The following is a 22121-nucleotide window of genomic DNA, read 5'->3' on the forward strand; positions in this document are numbered from 1 at the left end:
AACCAAATCTGGAGGCCAAGTCACTGGATGAATTTAAGAGAGAGTTAGATAGAGCTCTAGGGGCCAGTGGAGTCAAGGGATATGGGGAGAAGGCAGGTACGGGTTATTGATAGGGGACAATCAGCCATGATCACAATGAATGGTGGTGCTGGCTCGAAGGGCCGAATGGCCTCCTCCTGCACGTATTTTCTATGTTTCTGTGTTTATATGTAAATGGGACGGCATGATGGCGCAGAGGTAGAATTGCTGCCTTACAGCGCTTACGTCGCCAGAGACCAGGGTTCGATCCTGGCAATGGGTGCTGCCTGCATGGAGTTTGCACGTTCTCCCCGTGACCTGTATGAGTCTTCGCCGAGAACCGGTTTCCTCCCACACTCCAAAGATGTACAAGTTTGTAGGTTGACACAAAATGCTGGAGTAACTCAGTGGGACAGGGAGCATCTCTGGAGGGTAGGAATGGGTGACGTTTCGGGTCGAGACCCTTCTTCAGATTTAAATCAGCATCTGCAGTTCTTTCTTACACAAGTTTGTAGGTTAATTGGTTTGCTGGTCGGTGCAGACTCAGTGCGCTGAAGGGCCTATTCCCGGGGCTGTGTCTCTAAACTAAAAAAAACTAAAGATGCTTACAGAAAAATTATCTTCGTGCTACCTGGAGAATTGGATGCCTTACACTTCCAAGTTTGATTTTACAGGTTGATCAAACAATCCAACTCCAGAGGAAATGATTCAACTGCCACTTTTATACGTATTTTCCCTACTTCTACATTAGAAACATCTTTGTGATAGCCAAGACATCTCCAGAGATTCAATCTACCCCCTCCATGGAGATGTCTAGTTTCTAACATGTTCTCACTACATCAACTTGTTTTGTAACCCCTCAACATTTTTCTCAGAAATGTGATAATCTTCTCATGAACAAATCTAAAATATACTTGTGTCTGTAAATAATCACTCAAACATATTCTTGTGACCCCTACAAGCCAGTGTTTCAGGGTCCAAACAGTGCAGTCGTCACTTACTAGTACTACACTTCTCCACTGAACTGTACGGAAAAAAATAAATTCACTGTATTTACGTACACGTGACAATAAAGTCATTGATCCATTGATTCAGCATTATTCTTTGTTTAACTTCTCTAGTATAGTTTAGTATAATGATACAGCATGAAAACAGGCCCTTCGACCCACTGATCCACATTCACCATCAATCACCCATTCACACTGGTTCAGTCTGAAGAAGGGTCTCGACCCGAAACGTCACCCATTCCTTCTCTCCAGAGATGCTCTCTGTCCCGCTGAGTTACTCCAGCACTTTGTTTCTATCTTCGATTAAAACCAGAATCTGCAGTTCCTCCTTACACATCTTCTTACACGCATCAATATGCCCCACTTATGCTCAACAAAGTTGTTCGCTGAGGTTATTGCACAGGAGTGAGGGAGAAAAGGTAGACAAAATGTACATTCTACTCAGCAAAGCAATTGGGAATGAACAATTATTGTTTTAGGGGGTTTAGATTATGCATTCATAAAATGGGATAAGAACATAGGTAACGGAAAAAAGAGAATCATAAACCTGATTGCAATCTGCAGTCTTTTTTCTGGTGGCATGGTGGTGCAGCGGTAGAGTTGCTGCTCTACAGCGCCAGAGACCCGGGTTCAATCCTGACTATGGGTGCTGCCTGCACAGAGTTTGCTCAATCTCCCCGTGACCGCGTGGGTTTTCTCCGAGTTCTTTGGTTTCCTCCCACACTCCAAAGACGTACAGGTTTGTAGATTAATTGGCTTTGGTAAAAATAATAAATTGTCCCTTGTGTGTGTAGGATAGTGTTAATGTGCGGGGATGGTTGGTCTGCGCGGACTCGGTGGGCTAAAGTGCCTGTTTCCTCGCCGTATCTCTAAACTAAACGCAATTTATTCGAACGTCTACAAGGAAGAAACAGCAACTCATCTGGTTATGGGGAATGAAACAACATCCAAGGTAAAGATGTATAAAATCGGATGGGAATTGATAGAGTGAATAAACAGAGTCTTGTACTCAGGGTTGGGGAATCAAGAATCAGGGGATATAGGATTCAGTTGAGAGCGGCAAGATTTAATACGAACCCGAGGTGCAACATTTTCACTCAGAGGATAGTGGGCATATGCAACTAGTTCATGTTCATAAGTGATGGGGCAGAATCGGCCATTCTGCCCATCAAGTCAACTCCACCAAGTTTAGTTGCCAGAGAAGGTAGGTGAGGCCGGTACTATAACAACAATTAAAAGGCATTTGGACAGGCACATGGATAAGAATGGTTTAAAGGGATATGTAACAAAGGCGGGAAAATGGGTCTTGAAATGGGGCAACTTGATCAGCATGGTCGAGTTGGGCTGAAGGGCCTGCTTCTGTGCTGTATGAGTCTACGACTCTAACTTCCATTTCAGAACTCCTTTTACAATATCACCATGTCTAAAAGCACCGAACAGCCTATCATGAAAATCTGAAATACAGGAGTTACTCCAGCACTCTGTGCCTATTTTTGTAAACCAGCATCTGCAGTTCCTCGTTTTCCATACTTCTGAAATACAGACCCTGTTTTAATGTGTATTAATGAGAAACAAGGAGACAATTCTCAGACAAGCAACAAAGCAATAATAACTTGGTCACCAGTTTTAGTGATCAAAGAGAAAGTGTTGACTACGACAATGAGAATTCAGCCGAGTGCAATTCAGGTAAGTGCCTGCGAGTCCTGTCCTTGTACAGCTAATGAGTAATAAGCTCACGTATCCCTCCAATCCACTGTATACTGATTGATTCCCCTGCATCTGATGAGCTAGATTAAATCTCACAGAAAGATCATGTTCCCATATCAAAACAATTAAGCTGGTGAGTGATCTTCAGGCAGTGTGTATGAAATGATGCACTGTATATTAGCAATCCAAATTCAGATTGCTCCTTAGATTGAGACTAGCCGGAATAAAATTACAAAAACTATGTGTCTGCATAATAGATATAACCATATAATAACCATATAACAATTACAGCACGGAAAAAAGCAGTATTTAATTTGCCTCCAAGGAGGGCTTATAAAAATGTATGCAATGTACAAGGATAGGATGTAATGAGTGGGAGAGAGTGTATTAGCTTGGAGTTCTCAATGTACAGGATAGAGACCATTTTCATTCAATTATTTAGCAGGATGGTGCACGGGCCACAGCTTCTTCGTGATTATCTCACATAAACATATAAACACTAAACTGTACAAGCAGCTGTTTTCACTGGGGATGCCCCTTGTGACAGCGTGTTAACATTCCTAATAACCAAGTGCCTATAAGTCACAAAAGGACAAAGTCACTTAAAACATGGGATTGTATGGAAAACAGACACAACTAATTCACACTGGAAAGAAGACACAAAGTGCTGGAGTAACTGAGCGGATCAGGCAGCATCTCTGAAGAACATGGATAGGCGACGTTTTGAGTCGGGATCATGACAGGAGTTCTGCAAGATCCTCTCTCACTGCTCCCTCTGTGATTCCTGCTGCTCTCCTGCTCTGTGAACGTGGAAGGGTCCCGAGCCGAAACGTCACCCAGAGATGACCACGTTCTCCAGAGATGTGGCCTGACCCGCTGAACTACTCAAGCACTTTGTGTCCTTTTCTGTAAACCAGCATCCGCAGTTCCTTCTGATTAGCATTGAATCTCCGGGAACACAGCATCAATAGAAGAATTATACTCACAATGTGTCTGGCAGCAAATACACCATCAACAATGGCACAGCAGAAAGACGCCACTACACCAAAGCTGATGAACACAATCGACGCCACCAGCTAAAAAGACAGAATGCACATTCAATGCAAAATGCAGACTTTACTTTCTGATTTTTACCTTCATTTTGAAGGGCACATAATGCAATGGTTTGCAAAACGAATCCAAATAATGATGTGTCAGGCAGCATCTCTGGAGGGCATGGATAGGTGATATTGCGGGTCGGGACCCTTCCTCAGACTGACTGTGGCAGGGGCGAAAAGACCAAGCAAAGACCAGGTGACTGTCTTGCCGAACTCATGTGCTCTGTCCACTGCGCCCCCCCACCCCGTCAACATTGTTTCACCTCACTTAGAGTTTGCCGTTACCATGTTCAGGAACATTTAAATGACTATCTGCAAGTTGAGAAGAAGTGAATCAAAGCTCTAGCCTGTCGTAGTTAGTCTGCCTGATAGTCAAGTCTATAGAAAACAAATCGTACAGACGTCTATTATTAATGAGCATTTGGTACCATTCTAAATATGATGTCACCATGAAACGAAGGTCCTGGTTTAAACAGATCCTGGTCACATGAGTCCTGGTAATTCTTTAATGCATCAGATACTGAGCAATCAGAACTTTGGTAAGCAATGCAAATCGTTGAATTTCTAAATTGTAAAGGGTCAAATTATCTTTGTACAGAGATTGAGATAAAATGACATAATCTATACTGTTATAATTGACCTTGAATTGAAGCTTAACGATCTAATTTATTGCCTCAGTTTCGAGATGCTGACCTCAAACCCATAGCTTGCTCAGTTTTTTTTAATATCCATTAAGCCATATTGGACTCTTGGACATGATCCAGTCCTTGATTACATGGCTTGCTCTGCACAAATTAGTCTAACGGTTCAGCAGAAATTTGCTGTGGGATGCTTTGCTGTGCTAATGCGACCAAACTGATGCTGACCAAGTTCTGCCTCGGAGTTGTGTCGGCAGTTTGCAATGCATTAATGATTAGGAAGCTCATCTTTGCAAAGGTTGTGCTAATCGTGGTGTAAATGCGAACAAAATCTTTCAACAGATTACTGGGAAACAAGAAGCAGGAAGTGTGGTTTATGCCACTTTGTGAACCAAATTTTTGCAATTCTTTAGCCTCTATTTGGATTGGCGCAGCAGTAGAGTTGCTGCCATGCAGTGCTCGAGACCCAGGTTCTGTCTGTACGGAGTTTGTACGTTCTTGTCATTGGACAAAAGTGATGAGAACATTTATATCAAAAAGATGCATTTATTTATATGATGACATTATCTTAGACTTCTTTCCTTTACTTATTACAACACAGGAGGTAGTTATTTGCTGACTCCCAGCAGAACAATTCTAGGGCATCACAGTGACACAGCTGGTGGAGCTGCTGCCTCACAGCACCTGAGATCCTTACCTCGGGGGCTGTCTGCCGTTCTCCCTGCGACTGTGTGTGGGTTTTTTTCCGGGTACTCCGGTTTCCTCCCACACCCCTAAGATGTGTTGGTTAATTGGCCTGTAAAAATTGCCTCTAGTGTAAGGAGTGGAAGCAAAAATGGGATATCATGGAACTGGTGTGAATGAGTGATGAATGGTCAATATGGTCCCGATGGGCCTATTTCCATAATGTGCCTCTAAAATAAAATTCCATTTGTCCAGAATTCAATATCTCCTTATTTTCCCAGCAACTTGTTCTCTCTCACCTGTGCTCAACTTTTAGTTATTTTGCAGCATTCTTCTGCTTTAGGATAATTCAATGTAGCCAATCAACTTTACAGCATACTTTTGAAAAGTGGAATCAAACCAGAATATGTGAGGGTGAAGCCAGGTGGTACGAGGCAAAGTGTGTAAACTCCACCGGGAACCCAAGGTCAGGAGCTGTGAGGCAGCAGCACTACGCGCTGTGCTACCATTACATGTTCAGTTTAGTTTATTGTCACATGTACCGAGGTACAGGAAAAAAATTTTGGTGCATGCTAACCAGTCAGCAGAAAGATTATACATGATTACAATCGAGCCATCTACAGATACATGATAAAGGGATTAACGTTTCATGCAAGATAAAGTCCAGTGGTCGGATTAAAGATAATCTAAGAGTCACCAGTGAGATAGATGGTACAGGACTGCTCTCTAGTCATTGTTAGGATAGTTCAGTTGCCAGATAACAGCTGGAAAGAAGCTGTTCTTGAATCTAGAGCTATGCTTGTTCACACTGCCGTACCTCTTGCATGATGGGAGAGGAGAGGAGAGAAGAGGGTGCGACTCGTCCTTGAATATGCTGGTGGCCTTGCCGAGGCAGCGTGAAGTGCAAATGGAGTCAATGGATGTCACTGCATCCTGTCACCATGTCGTATCTCCAAACTAAAAAAAGATGCTGCTTTATCTATGGGTCAGCTTCCAACTCACAAATGCAAGTTGATTAAATCTATATACGTTACCAATTGGGGAACAAGACTGTGTGGCCAGTTGTTACTACGTAGGCAACCGAGGAAACACAAATTATGCTGTATAGCAGCAACACCAGCATGCATAATGTATCTTTTAGGGGAGGCAGATATTGAAGTCAAGCCACTGCTTGCATTCCATTCCCAACTACATTGATGGTGGGAAATTAGCAGTCTGGAATTGTGGATGAAAACATTTGTTCCTTGAAGAACTCTAACCCAAACAGAAGATGACACAAAGTGCTGGAATATCTCAACAGGACAAGGGGGGGCGTTGATAGGCAGATGTTTTTAAAGGCCCGAGTTGAAAAACAGTAAAGTTTGAAGAGTTGCAAATTATGAAGCCATGCAGATAAAAGGGGAGGGACAAGGGAGGTGGGGGGGAGAGGGGATGGTGGCGGTGAAGAAGAAATGGGGGTGTGGGGGAGAAAGGGAAGGGGGAGGTTTCGGGGTTACCTAAATTTGGAGAATTCAATGTTGATACCGGTGGGTTGTAAGCTACTCAAGTGGATGGTGAGATGCTGTTCCTCCAGTTTGCATGTGGTCACTTCCTATCCTAAACCTAACACGTATGGGCCTTTCTAACAATCTGATAGCTTTGTAGCTTCGACTCTGCATACTCTAGTGTGTATGAGTATAACACCTTTATGTGGTGAGCATACCATGCTATAAATGAGCTGCCCGAGGTGGTAGTTTAGGCAGTGACAACAATTAAAAGACACTTGGACAGGTACTTGGATAGGAAAGGCTTAGAGGGAGATGGGTCAAACATGGGTAAATTACGCTTCCTTAGATGGGGCGTCTTGGACGGGTTTGGCCAAAGGGCACGTTTCCATGCTGTATGACTCAATAAGACTATGGTCTGTTGCTGAAACAGATCCTGGTGTTCAGATTGTGAAGAAGTTCCAGGAGTGGAAGCAGAGAGAACCATTTGTCTAAGTTACACAAGATGACCAGCAAAGGACAAAGAACAACAAAGCAGAGGAGAGAGAGCAAGGTGATATTACTGCTGGTGACAGGATCAGAGATGCATGAAACATTATTGGGTCTACCAGTACCCCAAATTGTTGCTCGATCCAATGTCTTTGGAATTTACTGAAATAATTCAAATGTGGTGGGTTATACCAGTGGATCTCGCATTGATGCAGCAAGGGGTGTGATGTGATGTGAAGCAGTTCCTCAGGACATGAAGTTCAGGCATGGAATAGGCCCATGAAGTCAGTAACGATGGCATGGTCTTTATCATCAAGACCAAGTCAGGTGAACGCAGAAAGTGGATTCAATATAGGGTAGGTGCACTACATTGAGGTGCAAGTTCTGGAGAAACCCAACAGCTGTTATAGAAGGTAGCAGGGAGCCAAGTGTACAGTATTGGACAGGCAAACATGGTGGAGTCAGGGCAGAAGTAATGGAAATGGGACTTCACAACAGTACTCCCACCAAACATGAAACATATGATGAAGATGATACATTTAAGGGCACCAGATCAGATTAGGAAGCCCTATACCTATGAATGAAGTCATCATGACGAGGTGCCCAGTGATGGGATGAACATTAACTGCGGTAGATCAAGATGGTGTAGAACATAGACTCTGCAGCACACGAACAGACCCTTCAGAATCACATTCCTACTTAGGAATAAGATGTGGTCATAAGGCAAGAGTAGAATTAGGCAACTTAGTCCACTGTCCACTCTGCTATTTGATCAAGACTAATCTAACCTTCCCTCTCAACCTCATTCTCCTGCCTTCTCCCTTTGACACCATTACTGATCAAGAACCTATAAATCTCCACATATACGGTAAATACCCAATGATTGCCCCCCCCCCCCCCCCCCCCCCCCCCCCCCCCCAGCTGTCTGTGACACTGAAGTCCACAGATTCACCTTCCTCTGGCTAAAGAAATTCCTCCTTATCATTTTAAAGATGCGACCTTTTATTCTGAGTCTGTGCCCTCTGGTCCCAGACTCTTCCACTACTGGAAACACCCTGTCCGCATCAACTCTAACCAGGCCTTTCATTGTTCGGTAGGTTTCAATGAGATCTCCCCTCATGACCAAGTTGTGGCTGAATCAGACATTTGGGTATCTGCGGAGGTGGTTGGATGTAGCTATCTATCATAGTCATCGTGAGCTATATAGTGTAGGAAGGAACTGCAGAAGTTGGTTTACACTGAAGATAGACTCAAAATGCTGGAGCAACTCAGCAGGTCAGGCAGCATCTCTGGAGAAAAGTAGATATCCTTATTCAGAGTAAGAGTCAGGGGAGCTCTGACACTCACTCTCAGGAAGGGTCTCGACGCAAAATCTGTTTTTCTCCAGAAATGCTGCCTGACCCACTGAGTTACTCCAGGATTTTGTGTCCACATTGAGCAATAAAGTTGCAGATGTGATTATGGGAGCAGACTGAATTGTGTCACTTGCATTGATTGAATGGTATTGAAAGGAGGAGACCCAGAAGCCAATCACTCTCGGTCTGAAGAAGGGTCTCAATCCGAAACGTCACCCATTCCTTCTCTCCAGAGATGCTGCCTGTCCCGCTGAGTTACTCCAGCCTTGTGTCTATCTTCGGTTTAAAGCAGCATCTACAGTTCCTTCCCACGCACTCTCTGGTGAGTGCAGGCTACCAATCAGATGGGACTGGAAAACCTCAAGACACATGTTCAGGGGAGCCAGGCTGCCGTTTAAATGAGCTAATTGTGGGAAAGTGAGCTCATGGCTACAATGATATGGTGCGAGGACAGAAAGGAGTAGGAATTTACAGAGCAGCTTTTTAACGAGTTGAAGGCGTATTTCCGAAACACTGGGAGATTTAGCTGGTGCAAGTGGTTTTTGAGCGGTTCAATGCAAGCTCTCTGTAAAACGTGAACAAATAAAAATCATTTGATGAGGCTGGGAGGTTCATAGGGTTAAAATGACGATCTTCAAGAAATGTTGGGATAGTGATAAAAGTATAAGAATATAGGAAGGAGGAGTATATATTTTCAATTCACTTCTACCCAATTGTGGGCATTGGACTTTGCCTGTGGAACTGTCGTGCTACAATGCTGAGGACTATATCCGGAACTCTGTATCTTCCCCTTTGCTCTTCCTATTGTACTTGAGTTTGACTTGATTGTATATATGATATGTATTATCTGATAGCATGCAAAACAAAGCTTTTCATTCTACCTTGGGTTGTGTGACAATAACTGTCTTTTGCATAAAGGAACACGAGCAGCTGATTAGAAAGAGGAGCTTCATGGGATGGGCTCAGGGAAACATTTCCAACAATATTGGGTAGGACAAAGAGCAAGGCAATGTCAGAGCAGGAAGTTAAAATGGTGGTTGAGGGGAGGAAGCAGAAAGATAATGCCAGGTGTGGTTGTAAAGCACTGGTTGTCAAAATCTGCTACACAAAATGGAGCTGCTCACCTCAAAGCAATCTTCAAGGATGCCATGGATATTGGCATTCTCGGCTCCTCTTGGGGTCTAGTCTTGGAAGGTTGCATTGATTGAACTTGTGAAGGAAGCGAAAACAGTAAATGCTGGAAACTCTCAACAGATCAGGCAGCATCTGTGGAGAGAGAAACAGAGTTAATGTCTCAGGGCAATGACCTTTCATCAAAACTTGGGCTTTCAGGTCATCAACCTGAACTGTTAACTCTGTTTATGCTCCAGCAAAGCTGCCTGACTTTCTGACTGTCTCCAACACTTTCTGCTTTTATTTCAAATTTCCAGCATCTGCAGCTGTTTGCCTTTTTGAGGATGAGATGGCCGTGGCTTCAATGTTGGACTGGAACCAAAGTACAAGATTATGTAACGGTAGGGCACTGGTGTCTGAGAACATGCATGTCGCTGCTGGTTATGCGTGTATGGTACCAAAAAATGTAAGGAGATGATCCCTTGTTGGGAACAGAGTCTCTTCCTGTCATCAGTTTTATATTGGTTGAGAAAGGCCTTGACGAGATTGTACCCTGGGTTGGGATGGGGTCTACAATGGTGAAATAATAGACCAAGAAAACATCTGTAATTAACATATTTGACCTCATTCACTTCCAGACAATTGCTGCCTTGTCAGGATCATTGCTGAAAATCTGACATTGAGATTAGTGATGGTGCACTGAATCTCGGGAGTGCTTTTTCATTGGCAATCTAGTCGTTCTTAAGGGATGTCAGCTATAGTGATCCATCTGGCAGTGCCACTGGGTACCCGATCTAGCGGACATCTCAACGGAGAAGGGGAATAATTAAAACCTGGATTCATCTATATATCAAATTATTTGCTGCAGTTGTGAATTGCAGCCAAGGTTGAGATTACTGAGGCATCTGCCCACCCACTGTGACTCCAGTAACTCGTCAGCAACTTTCCTCAACCATGCAATGCTGTGGACTTGGCTTCCCAGTGCCGTGCGAGGACAGCTGTTAGGACTTGCATTTGACAGCAGATGTCGTTTTAATATACGACACATATCATGGCAATTTATTGACAGCCAAACATCCAGAAAGAGCATCTACACCAATCCCATTTTCCTTAATGCTCATAACCATCTGGCCATGCCAATTCATGAACGTCTAAATTATTCCTCAAAGCCCCTCTAAACAACCCTGCCCTTTGCCTTAAGCCTCTGCCTTTCATTTTTGTACACCTCTGCCATGACATATATCTCTCTGCTCCCCCCCCCCCCCCAATAATCTTGTTGACCACAGTCAGGTCCCCACATTGCTCTTGGGAAAATAAACTTAACATTTCCAGTGTCCCCTCCTCACTCCATCCCAGCCAAAATGCCGGTGAATCTCCTCATCTCTTCATTGAAATTATATCTTCCCTATAACTTGGTGTCTAAAAGGCCTTTGGGAGGTTGTTGGTGTGCTGCCTTCCGGAATAGATGCAGTCTTTCGAATGAAGAAACTGTCATTGAGATGCTGGGGAGGGAGTTTTGAATTTATGTTCATTGACCATGAAGGACTGGTGACATATTTGCAAGTCAGGATGGTGTGCGACTTGGAATAGAGCTTGCAGGTAGATTAGATTAGTTTTGTCATATACATCAGACTGTGCTAAACCTGTACCACTTGTCCTTCTGGTGAATCAGGATGCATGGTTGGGAGTACATTAGCATAGTGCGAACCATCATCAAGTTCGCTGACAATACCACTGTTGTGGGACGCATCACTGATGGGGACAAGTCAAAGTACAGGTGAGATCGACCGAATTACCAAATGGTGCCAGCACAATAACCTGGCTCTCAACACCAACAAAACCAAGGAACAGATTGTGGACTTTGGAAGGGGTAGGATGGGGACCCACAGTCCCGTTTATATCAACGGGCGGACGGTGGAAAGGGTCAAGAGCTTCAAATTCCTGGGCATGTGTATCTCTGAAGATCTTTCCTGGTACGAGAACACCGATACAATTATAAAGAAAGCTCATCAGCGCCTCTACTTCCTGAGAAGATTACGGAGAGTCGGTTTGTCAAGGAGGACTCTCTCTAACTTCTATAGGTGCACAGTGGAGACCATGCTGACTGGTTGCATCGTGGCTTGGTTCGGCAACTTGAGCGCCCTGGAGCGGAAAAGACTACAAAAAGTGGTAAACACTGCCCAGTCCATCATCGGCTCTGACCTCCCTTCCATCGAGGAGATTTATCACAGTCGCTGCCTCAAAAAGGCTGGCAGCATCATCAAGGACCCACACCATCCTCGCCACACACTCATCTCCCCACTACCTTCAGGTAGAAGGTACAGGAGCCTGAAGACTGCAACGACCAGGTTCAGGAACAACTTCTTTCTGGCTATTAAACTCAGCTCGGCCAAAACTCTGAACATTAATAGCCAATAATCTGTTTATTTGCACTTTAGTTATTCATGTGTGTATACATTTATATAATGGTATATGGACACACTGATCTGCTCAGAATTCATGCCTACTATGTTCTGGTGTGCTAAAGCAAAGCAAGACTTTCATTGTCCTATCAGGGACACATGACAATAAACTCTTGAACTCTTGATCTCAAAGCAATGACTAACAGTGGCCTGAAATGTGTTTTACTTGCAAAATGCTAGTGATACACAATTACAGCTGAGGTCCAGTTGAATGAAATGGTTGAGCAGCAGACAATTGGGCTAAATATGGGCCAAACATAGGCAGATGGGACTAGTGTAGATGGGGCACCTTGGTCTGAGTAGGCAAGCTGTGCCAGAAGGCCTGTTTCCATGCTGTATGATTCTATGACAATTACAGAGAGAACAGTCTGTTATTATTCTCATAAAGGTCATTGATGTAATATTAACTGTTTCTTTCCCCACATACTGTATGCTGCTTGAAGTAGCATTTTCCAGATGAAGGGCTCAGACCCGATACATCACCTGTCTACTTTCCTCCACAGATGCTGCACGTCTGACTTCTCACATCAGCATGTTTCTTTACTCACACCATCTGCAGATTTTTGATTTTAGGTCCGGCATTGTGACTTGACTTAGGCAAGATGATCACTTAACTGCAGTCTTGGTATTCCCAGGAGTTCGCTAATTAATCAGCTCAATATCCTTCCTGAGATTAGGTTTCCAGAAATGTATACAATATTATAAATAGTACAACAGCCTCTCTGGATGTGCACTCTGTCCGTCTGTTAATGGAACCCATGCTTGATGTACCATTATTAAAAAGTCACATACAATACCGACAGCTTCACATGTTCATTTATCAAAAGCCCTGTGGGAGGGGAATTGCCTCTATTAATAATATTTGGTGAATAAAAAATCAATTTAATCTTCAGCACAATTCTATTTCCAGTACAATCAATTTCACCCAACATCTGCTTAATCAGCTCAAGCCAGTGCTCCATTTAAACATCATCTCTTTGCCCCTTTATTTCAATATCAATTATCTTACAACACGTTGCATCAATCTCCTTTTGTCTAGATATCTAATAGATCTAAGTCCTCTAAATGTGCTTGCAATATTTCTAATTACTTAATCCACATCATTTTGATATTCAGCGTATATCCTGAGACAGTTTACCATACCTTATCTAAATCACATACATACTTTAAAAACGACGATAATAAATTGGCAATACTTTGACAATACTTGACAATACTTTGCCAATTGCCTTGCTTCCACTCTTTTTAAACCTCATTTATCTCCAACTCATTGTTTTTCCAAAGTCATATCCTGTAGTTTGTTTAGGAAGGAACTGCAGATGCTGGATTCCACCAGAGATAGGCACAAAAAGCTGAAGTCTCGACCCAAAACGTCAACCATTCCTTCTCTCCAGAGATGCTACCTGTCCCATTGAGTTACTCCAGTATTATGTGTCTACCTTCCTGTACTTTGTTATTTGTCCCTTTCCCCCCTCAGAAAACATTCAAAAGCTTTCCAACAATCAAACATGCGTTAAATGCAGTTTCCCCAACTTCAACGTTAGCAATGTCAAACAAAGAACTCCTTCAAATCACGTATTCACGATCTCTCTCTATGCAGTCAGACAGGGTGGTGGAGAACATGCTTGGTATATTCACCTACATCAGTCAGGCCATTGAGGCCAAGTGTTGGGAAGTCACGTTACAGTAGTTCAAGATGTTGGTGTGACCTCACTTTGAATATTGCATGCAATTCTGTCAAGGATGTCATTACATCAAAAGGTTCTGAAAAGATTTACAAGGCTGTAATCTCAATCTTCCAACCCATCTAAATGCAGGCCTTTTGTGTTTTTTCCCCTGCATTCTCTGTAATTGTAACGCTATATCAGTGTAACTATATCTGCACTCTGGTAATTTCCTCTAGCTCTACCTGTTGCACTTGCGTATACCTTAATTGTACTCATGTATGATTTGTTGATTTGATTTGACAGGATAGTTTTAGTTTTTTTTTTAGTTTTAGAGATATAGCGTGGAAACAGGCCCTTCAGCCCACGCCGACCAACAATCACCCACCCACTAGTTCCCAGTTTCACACCCTACACACTAGGGGCAATTTATAAAAGTCAATTAACCTGAATGGATTTGGATTTGGAATGTGGGGGGAGACTGGAGCACCCGGAGAAACCACATGGAGAACGTACAAACTACCTACGACAAGCACCCTTAGTCTGGATCAAACCCGGGCCTCTGGCGCAGTAGGCAGCAACACTAACTCTCTGCCACTTTATGCAAACAAAGGCTTTCACTGAATCTCAGCACACACGACAATAATAAACAATACAATAAAGTTTTCTAAAAACTGGGTGCTATAATATTAATTTCTCCTTCCATATAGTGCAAAGATTAAAGCTCTGGAAGAATTCAGCGGGTCAGGCAGCATCTGTGGAGTGAGCTAAGCAGAGTGAAATGTATCAAGCTAAAGAGGCGACGAGGGTAAGGGGAAGTGTGTGGGGCAAGAGCTGACAATTGATAGATGGGGTGCAGCACGTTTGAGGAGAACATAGTTGGAGATCAAGAAAAATCATAGAAGGGGTTCAGAGAGAGAGGATTGTGCAGAATTCCTGGAAGGAGGAAGAACACCACTTTAACCTGGACTGACTGAAAAGATTTTGTAATATGAAAGGTCTTGGCAGTTCTACAATTGTGCAAAATTACTTCCCGATTTAATTTGATTTGCAAAGTTGAAGCTTTGTTAATCTTAACCTCACCTCCATAACTAACGGGGGATATTTTAACCTCAGCCACCTTTGCATGATACACCAGACTCGGGTACAAGGCTGCATTTAGTTATATTGCAGCAACATTGTCACTGTTTCTCTTTTCACAGTTGCTCCTTGGCCTGTTGAGAGTATCCAGCATTGCCCGTTTGTATTACAGAACTCTAGCAGGGCTGGCCTTAAGTCGATTGGACCGATTGCTCCCAAATGGGCGCCGCGCCTAAGGAGGGCCCCCGCGCTAATGTTCCGTATTTCGTACGGAAATACAAATTTGCTTTGTTAAATAATGATTTTTTAAAAAACATTCGGCATCAATATCCCGCCCCTTCCTTCCCAACCTCAGCCTCACGGACCTTAGCATACCCCTAGTTCCTAAAACCCATTTCCATCACTGTTCACGTTTCACCTATAATGCAGAGACCGGGCTTGAAGTGATTCTGTGAAACAAATAGATAAAGAGCTGGTTTCAGTCCAACAGCAGCCTGAAGCAAGCACTTCAGCCTCTAGGCCCTGTGACCAGCTGTTTCAAGTTTTGTACTGCTGTTAGACTGAAACCAGCTCTTTATCTTTTTGTTTCACCCCCTGCCCGTCCACATTCATCTCCCTCTCCCCCACCTTCCTCCCACGGTGCCTGCTGCTTTGGTGGCAGGCCCACCATCACATTTACATTGCCAGTTAACTACTGATTTATTTTCAAGTGGTCAGTGCAAAGTCTGCCTTCTTACAAACTGGTATTGTTTCCAAACAATACTTGCTTCGTGAAAATGGGCATTTGTAAAATTAAACCCCAGTGTCCTCTGAGCTCCATGTTACTGTATTGTTCAATATTCTTGCTAATTGTGCATTAGCATTTCAATGCTGCGTGTGCTTCAGCATGGGCCATCCATTAGTTAGATTGCAGCGGAACATAGTATTAAATCGCAAGCGACTGCAGATGCTGCAGATCTTGAGCAAAAAAAAAACTGTTGGAGGAATATTGAGTGACACCATTTAGTGAAGCCACATAACAAAGGGTTGCTCTTTGGAGGTAAATAGCCACTTCCTGACTAACTGTTGACTTTTTAACTTGGCGCAGAGTGCAATAGTTACCCGTTTTCTCTTGCACAAATGCATGAGTGAAGAGTCGAGTCAAGAATGTATAATTGTTATGTGTACCCACAACAGAACAATGAAATTCGTATTTGCAGCAGCATAACAGGCGTGTAAACACAATACTCATTGATTGTATGAGAACGTATGAGAAACGACTAAATTCAATAACTTAACCCTAATAATAGTGCAAAAAAGCTCAGGGTGCCCCATCAAATCTTATCAATCGGCTTGCTAATCACATGACTGTCCAACTGCTGTCTGGTTCGTTGATCGTATTGCTAGAACTGTTTTGGGAGAGAAAAATGCTCACGGCAGACCAAACGTGTTAAACAGAAATTGGTCAGATACTGAGCTTTACACAAGTCAAGTCAAGTTTATTCGTCACATACACATACAGTGAGAAATCATGCAAAATAATCACTGAATTTAATTTTAAATGAATGTACCTGCAAGTTATACTGTTTAGTTTGGAGATACAGCGCAGATAGTCCACTGAGTTCGCACCGACCAGCAATTTTTGTTTTCCTATTTGTCAATTTTTTTGTGCCTGATTGTTTGGCGGTCAATCAATCGCTGTCTCTAAGGGGGTTGCGTCCAATCACTAACCAGCTTGCCTTAACACTCCCGTCCAATCAACAAATAGGTCTCCTCCCGTCCAATCAGCCGCTGTCTCCAAAGGCATTATGACCAATCACATAATGCAGTTTAATGTTAATTAGCTGCTACGGTAAAGGTTGAAGCTAGCGGAGGTACTGACAGTCAAACGGGAGCCAGGAGAGATTCAGACAGTGTATAATAAATAGCACCTGAGTGTACAATTTCATAATATATACTAAATAACTGGGCTGACAGACCTTGGCTGGGAACCTGTGGCTCAACCTTGGCTGGGAACCTGTGGCACCCCCTAAGGCCAGCCCTGATCTCCAGCATCCACAGGTTTTTAAACTTTTCCAATTGTTTTTTTCCCCCGTACTAGATGTTGATAACCTTCACCTGATCCTGCAATATTCCTGCAATAGATTTAAATTTAATCATGTAGATGTCAAGACCAAGCATTATTTTTATTTTATGAGTGCAGTGCCTCAACGATTGAACAGAAAAATTGACATATTGAGCCAAAAGGCAATATTTTATAGCAATGTTGGCCAAAAGGCAAAGAATTCAGAAACTGTAGCAGAGGATTCTGAGATTGGAGGCAAGGATGACAATGATGAGTCTTCATCGTCTCATCCATAAGCGTTACCCCACGACCATACCAAATCTGGACCGTAGGCTTAAATTTAAACCAAACTCAAGGCTCAGCCATAGCATTCTCAGCTCAAGCCAATCCCGACAGTCCTTTCAGGTGAAGCAAAGGTTTACTTGCATCTCTTCCAACCTCATCTTCTGTATCCAGTGTGGACCCCTATGTATAGATGAGACCAAGAATAGACTTGGCGATCGTTATGCTCAGCCCACCTTGGCCTACACAATCTCCCGTTCACCACACATTTTAATACCCTGTCTTTCTGCCTGGGCCTCCACTGTCAGAGAGGCCACATACCAATTGTAGAAACAGCATCTCATATTTTGCTTGGGCAGCTTACAACCCAAAGGTATGAACATTATTTCTCTAATTTCAAGTAACCCCTGCATTTCCTCCCGTCCCCTCCTCTCTCTCCGCGCCCCACTGTAATCGTCCTATCAGTTCCACTCTTGTCATCCTTGTATCCTTCTTGTCATCACACCTTGCTCAGCCAACAATGGGCCATTATGGGCTCCACACTCCCCGAGATCATCTGTTGCTGGCCCTGATTTGTTCTGGCCTTTTCTCACCACCAGTTTATTTCCACTACCTCTACTTTCACTCTGAAGAAGGGTTAGAAGCGACCCAAAACATCACGTTCAAGTTCAAGTGAGTTTATTGTCATGTATCCCTGATAGGACAATGACATTCTTGCTTTGTTTCAGCACAACAGAATATAGTAGGCATTGACTACAAAACAGATCAGTGTGTCCATATACCATTATATAAATATATACACACATGAATAAATAAACTGATAAAGTGCAACTAACAGATAATGGGCTATTAACGTTCAGAGTTTTGTCCGAACCAAGTTTAATAGCCTGATGGCTACTCTTTCTCCAGAGATGCCGCCTGACCCACTGAGTTACTTCAGAATTCTGTGTCTATCTTAGGAATATACTATTACCCGTCAAATGGAAATAATAGAGCTCTTCCTGGATCATTACTGATCGAAACAATCCAATCCCGAGGACACTTTCATGGAGGTGATAGGTATTTATCCACTCAAAAATCCATTTTAATAGGAATTTACCCTTACACAATCATCCATAACACCTCATAGTAGCTCTCTATCACCCAAAGGACTCAGATATATCTGCGTTAGTTGAAACAGAAGTTTGTAAAATTATCATTTGTCCGAGACATGGTGAGGCCACATTTGGAGTGTTGTATTCAGTTTTCACCATCCTGCTATGGGAAGGATGTTGTTAAGCTGGAAAGAGTGATTTATGAGGTCGTTGCCAGGATGTAATGGCTGGAATTATAGGGAGAAGTTGGGCAGTTTAGGACTTTATTCTTTGGAATGCAGGAGGATGAGGTGATCTTATAGAGGTGCAAAATATCATGAGAAGAATAGATAAGGTGAATGCAAAGAGTATTTTTCCAGCGTAGGGGAAATCAAGAACCAGAGGACATAGGTTTAAAATGAGAGGGGAAAGATTTAATAGGAATCTGAGGAACAACTTTTTCCACACAGATGGTGGTGCGTGAATGGAACGAGTTGCCAGAGGAGGTAGCGGAGGTACGTACCACGATAGCATTTAAACAAAATTTAGTACACGGATAGGAAAAGCTTAGAGGGATAAGGGCCAAACGTCAGCAGGTGGGACGAGTGTAGATGGGGTCAGCCTGGGCAAGTTGAGCTGAAGGGCCTGTTTCTGTGCTGTATAACTCTATGACTATAATATTTAACCCTTGCTAATAAGCCAATTGACTTTTTTAAGGTCTCAAGATCACAATTGCATGTAAGAACTAAACCCACCCTGCTCCATTCACCATACACTAGTGTTGAAACCTTTGTTGAAACCTTGTGACTGGGAAATAAAAAGGCATTGCTTTATGATAACAATCATGGAAATGAAAGTTACACATCAGTACTAATAAAAATATTGGTATTTATAATGATACTGGAAAGCGTCATTTGGCAAATCATGTCTCCATAGAAAACAATTCCATCAGTCCTATTCCCCTTTCCTTATACCTTGAACTCGTGCATCTCACACATCCCCACTAACTCCCTTTGATTTTTTTTTCTCTTTAATCAATTCTACAGATGCACCACAGAAAGCACACCGTCAGGTTGCATCACAGCTTGGTTTGGGAACAGCTCTGCCCAAGACTGCAAGAAATTGCAGAGAATTCTGGATGTAGCCCAGTCCATCACACAGACCAGATGCCCCACCATTGACTCCATCTGCAGTTCACACTGCCTCAGAAAAGCAGCCAACATAATCAAAGACATATCCCACCCCACTCATTCCTTCTTCTACCTGCTCCTGTCGGGCAGAAGCTTGAAAGCGCGCCCCAACAGACCCAGGAACAGCTTCCCCCCCCATCTGTTATCAAGCTTCTGAATGTCCTTCCATTAGCTAGGTCTGATTCACCTCTGTGTGCATTGGACTTTATCTGTGGAACTGATGCAATACAATATTCTGCGCTCTGTATCCTTCAACTTCCCTTCGATCTACCTATTGTACTTGAGTTTGACTTGCTCGTATTTATGTATAGTATTACCCGATTTAATTGGATAGCATGCAAAACAAAGCTGTTCACTGTGCCTCGGTACAGACAACAATAATAAATCTAAATCAATGTTAGGAGGCAATTTACAACAGCCAATGAACCCGCCTGAGAAAGAGGGCCATTATCTGGAGGAAACCCATGCAGTCCCAGAGAATATGCAAACTCCTCACATTATGATACAAGGTCATCTATCTAAAGTGTAATCCCTTTTGCTCTCTGACTGACTTGATCATTCCCAGCATATTCTGTAATTTTTTGTGACTATTACAATTACATTAATGCATTTCATACATTTTTCCTGGTACAAAGGGCGTTGTATCACCAAACAAAAAGTAATAATGATTTCTAAATTTAATTTGGACTTTATCATGGACAGGATTTGAAAACCAGATGTGTGTACAGTCGAGAAATCAAGAGTGTTTAACTGTTAAGCCCCTGTCCCACTTTCCCGAGTTACTCGCGAATTCTCCCGAGTTTTCCCCTTGATTCAAACTCGGAGAATGTCCATAGCGAGTCCGTAGGAGGCCGTAGGAGTCCGTAGATATTTCGTAGCAGCTCGTAATGCCAGGCGTAGGTACTCGGAGCATCAGGTAAGTCGGGACGTTTTTTCAGCATGTTGAAAAATGTCCACGAATAAAGGAAATAGCCGCGAGTACCCACGGCTGGCTATTACTGTAATTCTCCGAGTTTGAACCAAGGGGAAAACTTGGGAGAATTTGTGGCAACTAGGGAAAGTGGGATAGGGGCTTTATAGGTACTGACAGTGGAACAATGACATTCATACTTGCTTCAGCTTAACAGATCTGTTAACAGAATAAACATAGATATTACCTAAAAGGGATCTATTTGCAATAGAACACTCCAGGAATGGTAAATTTACTAAATCTAGAACAAGAGGTGATTGTATTTAAATCTTCCAACTTCACACAGGACTCAGCCGGTTGGATGCAAAGAAGATATATCCCCCGATTGATGAGTCCAGAGTCAGGGATCACGGTCATAAAATAAGGTGTTGGCCACTTAAGACTGAGAGTGGTGAAACGTTGGAGTTTCTGTGCAGGCTCAGTCTTTGAGGGAACTCAGAACAGAGATAGACAGATCTCTGGATACCAAGGGAATCAAGGGATTGGGAGTGGGTGGATGGAGATTGTTCAGGTAAACTGCCTTGCAGTGATAAATCAACCATGACCTTGCTGAATGGTGGATCAGGTCTGAGAGGCCAAACACCAGCTCCTATTTCTTACATTCCTATGTTATGGTATTTGAAATATCCAAACTAAAATGATAGCGGACAATGGGAAACTAGCTTTTAAATGCTACAAAATGATTACCAATGCCTGTGGAAAAGTATTTTCATCCACCACTGGGGCTTTCTACTCTACTGCACTGTAAACATTTGGAGGTGGGGAGGGGGAATTTGTCTTTGGTCACACACCAAAACGGAGCATTGTCTAACTTTTATACTCAGTCCCCGACATTCAGTTCCATCGACTTCAATGGACCAAAATTTGCAGGGCATGTGGTACTGGTATCCTCACACCTCCTTGGCACTTGGGTGCAACTTTTCTCCCTGATGATGCCAGTTTGTCTCAGATGGAAGTCTCAGAAGAAATAAAAAGGAAAGTCGTCTTCAGGAAGCCTTCCAGCTTCTCGCCCACCCCACAGCAACAGACGATAAGCGACTACAGTCCAAGTCAAATAGATAAAGATTTTAAAAGGGAGGTTATCTAAGAACGAAGAATCTCTATACGCTTCTCAAGTTATGATGAGTTTACAGCTTCATAGAGTGTTTCTTCTGAAGCAATATACATTAAACAAATATGGTTTCCAACACTTTAAATTCCTTCAGAATGTCCTAGGCAAGCAGATCACCAATTAAACAAAACTCTGCTCCTCTCTTCACTTCTGACCCTTTTACAATTATCACACCCAAAGTTAATGGGCCAGCAGATTAAATGATTTGTACTCAAGGATTGGTTCCCCGATAACTTTCATTCACTTTTCCGATTCTTATTTAAGATAGTTATCAGAAATACATGTACTGGAGCATAAAGGTGTGTGATTGATTTCAATGGAAAACCTTCAACTTACCATCTGCCTTTTATTTTCAAGTAGATTTGATCCAATCAGTCCCAGAAAGGATCCAAAACCAAGCTGTAAATGATAACAAAAAATCCATGAAAATGACATTTCTTGAAAAAATATCAAAATTATACTGCATTTACAAAAATTCCGCCAAACTAGCTTTGTCGCTGTACGTGCCATTTGCATTTTTGATTCATCAATGGCAAAACCAACACCAAATGGGCGGCATGGTTGCGCAGCGGTAGAGTTGCTGCCTTACAGCACTTGTAGTGCTGGAGACCCGGGTTTGATCCCGACTACCGGTGCTGTCTGTGCGGAGTTTG

The 22121-nt window shown here is 42.9% G+C and overlaps 1 protein-coding gene across 2 annotated transcripts in view; it reads right to left on the reverse strand.

Moving 5' to 3' along the window:
- The window catches only part of tmem255a (transmembrane protein 255A), a 50709-nt gene that overhangs the window by 23433 nt on the left and 5155 nt on the right, over window positions 1-22121 (reverse strand). The window contains exons 3-4 of one of the 2 annotated variants that reach the window (XM_055644074.1): window positions 21805-21867; window positions 3719-3808 (exon numbers count right to left, since the gene is read on the reverse strand). In XM_055644074.1, coding sequence (XP_055500049.1) covers window positions 3719-3808; window positions 21805-21867 — 153 coding nt within the window. The remainder of the gene's footprint in view (window positions 1-3718; window positions 3809-21804; window positions 21868-22121) is intronic. The other variant, XM_055644075.1, reaches the window with a different exon arrangement.

The sequence above is a fragment of the Leucoraja erinacea genome, chromosome 12 (assembly GCF_028641065.1).
Source record: "Leucoraja erinacea ecotype New England chromosome 12, Leri_hhj_1, whole genome shotgun sequence".
Classification (NCBI taxonomy): Eukaryota; Metazoa; Chordata; class Chondrichthyes; order Rajiformes; family Rajidae; genus Leucoraja; species Leucoraja erinaceus.